Here is a 7,470-nt window from a genome sequence, read left to right on the forward strand (position 1 = left end):
TGTGTGTGTGTGTGTGTGTGTGTGTGTGTGTGTGTGTGTGTGTGTGTGTGTGTGTGTGTGTGTGTGTGTGTGTGTGTTTGTAAAAATATATGCAAATAATACATATAATATTTATTCATTAAACATGCAATTCATATATATATATATATGAAGGAAACAAGTGTATGAACAAGGAAGTCCGTTTAGCGAGAAAGTTTGTCGCAGCAAGGCCATCACAAATTTTCTTATACTAATGGTGCATTCATATCGCTGGAAATTATGGGGAAAACATTTTCGCGATGTAAGAAAGTTTGCGTGATAACAGAGTTGCCCAGTTGGTGATGTATGGTTTACTAGTGACGCGGTTGAACATGGAACATGGACGTTTTACTCAATATAAAAGAATCAACCATCATATCACATACTTTACTTTTGATTGACGTTGTAACGTCTGTTGGCATGACTTTTCTCAGTTTTAATTGTTGTGTACTGGTAAACCAACTCTAGATAATGGCAAGTGTTTGCTTCCATACAGTGGCAATACTGTGTGCTTCTCATATATAAAAGGAAAAGGATATTGATAGGCATCAAGGAAATAAAGGCCTGCAAACTTGAAACTGATCCTACTAAGTTCTGTTTAGTTCTGACTGGGTTTTATTGGATAAAAAAAACCCTGCTGTGACGAACTTTTAGATTCCTAACCGGCTGTTTCCCAAGTGCACATGAATGGCCGCTGTCGGGAACCCGCGTAAGCGTGAGCGTCATCACTGGCGAGCCGTCTCGTTATTACCAGGTGAGTGAACGCGCCTTTGCACTTCAGCGTGAATATCTATGGCTTGATATTTCTGGTGTGTAATTGACCACTTGAATATGAGTAATGAATATCGTGTCTCAAAAATATGCAACTTGAATGTTTGTATCTATATTAAACTTGTAACTGTGTTTACATATCGATACACAAAATAAATAATTACTTCCAAATATCTGCTTCCATAACTGCTGCTCAGGGCCATTTAGAAACATAAATATCCAAATTTTACTTGCAGAAAATGTATAGTGGATGTTTTGATCCTCACTGCGCCCCGTAGCGTAAGTGTAACTAGGAAGTGATGTGGTTACTATGAAACACAGGAAGAAAGGCGGTTGTCTATTATCGTTGTAGATAATGCGCCCTTTTGTGCCTAACTTCTGCCTCATCAAGATCTTACTTTAGTAGGGTAAGGATATCTATTTCTCTGATTTTAAGATTGCATAGCCCACCTTGTTTTATTGGTCTCATATGTTACCACTAACTATTTTGGTATTTTTAATAACTGCGGCATGTATTATCCATCCGATGTTTATTATTTTGAGTGGAGGAACGAATCGGAAAATACTGAGCTCCGTTATGCCCCCCCCAGTATAATCAGGGCCAAATGGCTCTACCAACCTTGTGTGCACACGCACCCAGCCGTGCCCGTGTGCTGGAGAGACAGATGGCTCGGCAGCGGGAACAGGAGGCCCGTTTGCGCCAACAGTGGGAGCTGCACTCTCAGTACTTCAAGGAACAGAACGTCCACGGCCGCAAACAGGCAGCCTGGAGCTCCCGCCAGTCCTACCAACAGAGGTAACACACACAACTGTTTGTTTGCAAACAAACAGCTGTATAATCCACATGGTGGTCAGGCAATACTGAAATCCATGCGTCAATACAGGGGCGTAGCTAGGATTTCTGGACGACCCTGACATAACTACTAACGTTACCCTACGACCCATTTTAAATGGCTGTAAACAAGGCATGCCTTCCCTTATTAATGGGAATAGGACGTATTTATGCATCCTGATGCACATTGTGCAATTATTCCCTATATTTATACATAGCTCCATAGCCTTTACTAAACACAACAATAAATTGAATTGAAAACATGGACATACAAATTGAATTGAATACTCTTGCCCTAACCCCCTAAGCATGTCTGCGTACCACGGAGAGCGGGAGAAGGAGGCACGCCGGCTACGCCTGGAGGAGCGCCGCGGGTGTCTAGCGGTCATGCTGGAGGAGGAGCGCACATGCCTGGAGGAGGAGCTGCGGGGGCTGCAGCCCGACCGGAGATCCCTGCTTGCTCAGCTGGTGCAGAAGACCGATGCGCTCCGCTCTGCCAGGGAGGACAGGAGGAGGAAGGTAGCACATTCCAACGTGATCTCAATCAGCAGGGCGCTGGTCAGCAGGTGGCTGTGCTTAAGCCAATACCGGACCTTGCAGGCCAGGCGATAATTAAATCAAAGGAGAGATCTTAACTTTCTAAATCTTTATCTTTGAGAAAACTAAGTATCTGATCAAGCTGTGCATGTTAGGTGGTTTTAATTGTTGCAATCAATCAACCCCAGGATGTAAATTAAAACAAGAAACTTTATTGATCCATTGTGTTGCATATCAATCTCATCAAACCCAGTTAAAGACCGATCCTACATCTGGGCATTTTAAATGATATACTTCAGAAATGCATTGTATTGCATTTCAGTTTAGCACATAGAACCTGTGTAAGTAAGTTTTGATGTTGTGTGTTACTGATAAGTTACTATTTATGACTGAGCTACCCAGATTATAATTGAAATGATGGTTCTCATAATGTATTCATACTTAAGTATTGGATGGATATGTAGGAAAAGTATGGCATAAGTTTGATCATTTTTCATGTGAATATTGCCCCACTAGCTTGCCCAGGAGCTTCTGAAGGAAACGTGGAGGAAGAACAATCCAGAGCTGAGAAAGGTACGATGACATTAATCTGTAATTAATGTCGCAACTCCAACACAAAAGTCCTGGTGAGGAAGTGTTGACAATCTGTCCACAGGTGGAATCTGAGCTCCATAAAGACCATGTCGTCAGCCGCTGGCAGGAGCAGCTGTGTGCGAAAAAAGAGGTTTGTATTTCAAATGTCCGAAAGTCAATGATGTTTTAGCAGGTTTGTTGCAGTTATACGTAATGTTGCCTCAATTAACCAATACCATTCCCTCTCTCTCTCCCGTCCTTCCCTTCAGCGCGAGCAGGAAGAGAAGGAGGAAAAGAGGCGCTACGAGAACCAGTTTGAGGAGAGCCGGCGCCTAGCTCTGGAGAGGACCCAGCAGGAGGAGCAGAGGAGAAGAGAGGAGGAGCACACCAGGGCAGCAGAGCTCCGTCAACAGATGGAGGAGCTGAAGCTCCGTGAGGCCGAGGTACGCACGCACACACATGCACACACACACACGCAGGATCTCTTGCGTGTCTCGCAGGACTTTATAGGAGGTGTTTATGTAAAGTTAACATTCCATGTGTTTAGAGTTGTTATATAGGAGGTATATATATAAAGTTAATGGTCCATGTGTTTAGAGTTTTTATATAGGAGGTGTATATATAAAGTTAATGGTCCATGCGGTTAGAGTTGTTATATTAGAGGTGTTGATTTAAAGTGAATGTGTCGTGCAGATTTATTATACTACAGGTTTGTTTATATAGAGAATGTGTGGTGTAGAGTTGTTATACTACAGGTGTTGTAGGAGCCTAAATGCCTATTTAATTTTTAAGTTCATATTTTATGATGATGTTTGGTTTTTCATAAGTGAAATAATATAATAATATAATATATAAAGTCAATTGTATTAATTTTGATATATAGAGTTTTATTTTGAAATTCACTTGCAATATTTTGGGTGTATGCGCACATTTAATTACTTTATATTGAAGTGTGAAAGGAACTTAATTGTGTTCACTACCTGTGACAGACAGTCAGGATAACAAGCGTGGAGCCACAGTTTTTTGACCTCTCTCGCTCTCTCACTCTCTCTCTATGTCTCACCACTAAACATAACCTCATCTTGTGGAAAAGGATTTTTGTATTTTGCGTTTGACAAATAAACCTTTAAAACTTCCCGTCGTGGTCCGGTGGATTATTTTTGTGGATTTTGGATGAGGTATGCGTCGAGGGGAAAACGGAACGTCAAGTTGGAGCTTCACTAATCGACCTATTGATCCTACAGGTGTGTTTATATAGATTGTGTCGTGTAGAGTTTTTCTACTACAGGTTTGTTTATATAGCATGTGTGGGGCAGAGTTGTTATATTACAGGTGTGTTTAGATAGAGTGAATGTGCTGTGTGTTCCAGGCCAGTCGGCTGCAGAAGGAACAGGACGCTCTGCTGGCACAGCAGGGGGTGCTGGAGAGACTGGAGGAGGACAGGAGGAGAGCAGAAGAGAAGAGGAAGAAATCAGAGATGGGGTGAGAACAGACGGATGATTCCAACCTTTATGTTGGCTATGTAGTGGGTCAGTAGTGGTTCACCGTCTGAGTGTCCGTGGAAGGCTTTTTTTGCATCACATCTTCACATTTCCTTCAGACGTTTTCTGGTCCGCCAATACCGAGCCCAGCTGAAGAGGAGAGCCCAGCAGGTACAGGAGGAGCTGGTGAGTTCATACTGTCATAAAGGGCACATCAATGGAGGCTATGGTTCATCCATGAATTTAGCTTAATTTAATATGACGGTGATTCACACCGTGGCATCATACCAAAAGTTCATTTGTTGAACTCCTAAGGTGTGTGTGTGTGTGTGTGTGGGTGGGTGGGTGGGTGGGTGGGTGGGTGTAGGAGGCTGATCGCAGGATCCTGGCGGCGCTACTGGAGGGTGAGCAGGAGGACAGGAAGCTGCAGAGCGAGCGGCGGGAGCGCGCGGCGGCCGACGCCGAGTGGATGAAGAGGGTCATCGAGGAGCAGCTCCAGCTGGAGCGGGAGAGGGAGGCGCAGTTCACCCTCCTGTACAGGTCAGTTACATATTACTGTATGGATTACATTATCTACAGGTTGGTTACATATTACTGTCAGGATTACATTATCTAAAGGTCAATTACCTATTACTGTATGGATTACATTATCTACAGGTCGGTTACATATTACCGTCAGGATTACATTATCTAAAGGTCAATTACCTATTACTGTATGGATTACATTATCTACAGGTTGGTTACATATTACTGTCAGGATTACATTATCGAAAGGTCAATTACCTATTACTGTTAGGATTACATTATCTACAGGTTAGTTACATATTACTGTCAGGATTAAATTATCTAAAGGTCAATTACCTATTACTGTATGGATTACATTATCTACAGGTTGGTTACATATTACTGTCAGGATTACATTATCTAAAGGTCAGTTACATATTACTGTATGGATTACATTATCTACAGGTTGGTTACATATTACTGTCAGGATTACATTATCGAAAGGTCAATTACCTATTACTGTTAGGATTACATTATCTACAGGTTAGTTACATATTACTGTCAGGATTAAATTATCTAAAGGTCAATTACCTATTACTGTTAGGATTACATTATCTACTGGTTTGTTACATATTACTGTCAGGATTACATTATTTACAGGTTAGATTTACATAATCTACAGGTTAAATACATATTATGTTACTGTTCCTATTCGATTATCTACAGCCGGGTTGGGCAACCCTAGGCATGCGACTGCGTGCCACCACTGGCACGGGGTAGCATAATCATCGGCACGCTTAAAAAAAATATATAGATTTTTTTTTCTTCTATTATTATTATTACAAAATTTCACCGCACAATGCAGCAGCATAATCATTACCACCGATTTTTTGCACTTAATCTGTTTGGGCATTCTTCCCAGTGCAAATATGTTTAAATTAGTTACAGAAAGCAGTGTTCTGAAATGGGATCAATTAATAGTTTTTAAACCTTTGTTGTGAGTTATAGAGAAGAAAATATTAAAAATATTGTTGCAAGTGGCCTGCATCACCATCACATGGTTTTGCAAAGCTGTACATGTCTTAAAAATATTGATGTGGATGGTTCCAACATTCTCATATATTCTCGTGTTTTACATTTCTCACAGTGCAAATATGTTTTTGAATGAGTTTCTGAAAATGGTGTTTTAAGATGGGACATATGTACTATAATTTGTAAGCCAATGTTGCAAATATAACAACCAAAAAAACATTTAAAATGTTGATGCATGATTGTAGACTATATGGAAATAATACAATTCCAGGTCTTCTGGAAATGTTTTTGGTCGCTGTGTCATAATTCAGCTTAATTTTTAATATATTGTTGCTTAAGGCACACTCATTAACGAGAAAATGTAAAACTGGCACTGCATGTTGAAAAGATTACTGACCCCTGATCTACAGGTTAGTTACATATTACTTTACACTTCGTATTCGATTATCTACAGGTTAGTTACGATTATGGTTACAGAATGGGTTTTGCGTATGTGTGGACCCCTTCTCCGGGAAACACCAGCCTGTAAAATCTCTTAAGGTTTTTAAACATAAAGTTCTGTGTTTGAAAGCGGATCTCTCTGTCCGTCTTCTTGCAGAGAGGAGGCCCAGAGCGTCTGGGAGAAACGTGAGGCCGAGTGGGAGAAGGAGAGGAAAGCACGTGAGCGACTCATGCGCGAGGTACAGGTATAACTGTACAGGATATTACTTTGCAACATCCTGTACAGTTTTATGCATCTTGTATGTCTGCACCTATAAAATAAATCCCATCCCGGTATGTGACAGTAGACTGGCCTGTTAAACGGTCTCTGATCCCTGATGGGCTGTGGAAGGTTCTGGAAGGGAGGCGGCAGCAGATCGAGGCCAAGATGCGTGGTAACCGCGAGGAGCAGGAGGAGTCTCTCCGCAGGAGGGAGGAGCTGCTGCAGGAGCTTGAGGCGGAGGGGGAGACCCGACGGCAGGAGAAGGAGCGCCAGGAGGAGCACAGGACCGCACGCGTGCAGGAGCTGGACGCACAGGTGGGTGTCTAGAGTCCTATGCCAACCGTTACACGCTTTATGAGGACACCATGTCACTTATTTTTGTGTTTTTGTACATTTGTACTACACATATCATGTGTATCGACATCTTCTCTCCTGTACTTACTGCTGTGGCATTCAATTTAAGTTAGTGTTAACGTGTGTGTGTGTGTGTGTGTGTGTGTGTGTGTGTGTGTGTGTGTGTGTGTGTGTGTGTGTGTGTGTGTGTGTGTGTGTGTGTGTGTGTGTGTGTGTGTGTGTGTGTGTGTGTGTTAGGTGGAGGAACAAAGGCGATGCCAGTCGGAGGAGGAGCGGCGCAGAAGGGAGGAGGAAGAGGAGGAGCGGGAGGCTCTTCGTGTCCAGGATGACGAGTTGAGAAGGGAGACTGAAAGGTTGAGCAGGCTGGGCTTCCAGGAGAAGGTACATGTCACAGAACCATGTTTACATGCCACGCATTAACATGTGCCAACGACCAAGCAATACACTGTGTACCCATTCCGAAACAGGAACTTGCATTGACGTGTTTCACAAGATGGCGCTAATTCTTCAGTTGGATTCCCCTTGACTATATTTTTGTTCTTCTTCTCTAGATTCACAGCAGACCTCGATCTGCATGGACATGACGAATTGCCAAGACTGAAGTCCATGCACGATAGAAAACCACTTCTGGCACTCTTCTAGTTTTGAATTCAAGCACAGCAATC

At 42.4% G+C, this 7,470-nt stretch overlaps 1 protein-coding gene across 1 annotated transcript; it reads left to right on the forward strand.

The window, feature by feature from the left end:
- The first annotated feature begins 1,061 nt into the window (after window positions 1-1,061).
- tchp (trichoplein, keratin filament binding) lies at window positions 1,062-7,421 on the forward strand. Its single transcript, XM_030359599.1, has 13 exons — window positions 1,062-1,196; window positions 1,380-1,585; window positions 1,930-2,140; window positions 2,675-2,731; window positions 2,814-2,882; window positions 3,001-3,174; window positions 4,101-4,213; window positions 4,332-4,398; window positions 4,580-4,752; window positions 6,347-6,428; window positions 6,581-6,766; window positions 7,043-7,186; window positions 7,357-7,421. The coding sequence occupies exons 2-13, from the start codon at window positions 1,395-1,397 to the stop codon at window positions 7,387-7,389; spliced, it is 1,500 nt and encodes a 499-aa protein (XP_030215459.1). The 5' UTR covers window positions 1,062-1,196; window positions 1,380-1,394; the 3' UTR covers window positions 7,390-7,421.
- The last annotated feature ends 49 nt before the right edge of the window (window positions 7,422-7,470 follow it).

Source organism: Gadus morhua, chromosome 6 (assembly GCF_902167405.1).
Source record: "Gadus morhua chromosome 6, gadMor3.0, whole genome shotgun sequence".
NCBI lineage: Eukaryota > Metazoa > Chordata > Actinopteri > Gadiformes > Gadidae > Gadus > Gadus morhua.

Excerpts from the sequence above, each read along its gene's own strand:
- tchp (XM_030359599.1), top strand. The coding sequence starts at position 1,395 with ATGGCTCTACCAACCTTGTGTGCACACGCACCCAGCCGTGCCCGTGTG. Across the intron at positions 4,399-4,579 it reads AGCAGGTACAGGAGGAGCTG|GAGGCTGATCGCAGGATCCT; the intron begins GTGAGTTCATAC and ends GGGTGGGTGTAG. Across the intron at positions 4,753-6,346 it reads CAGTTCACCCTCCTGTACAG|AGAGGAGGCCCAGAGCGTCT; the intron begins GTCAGTTACATA and ends GTCTTCTTGCAG.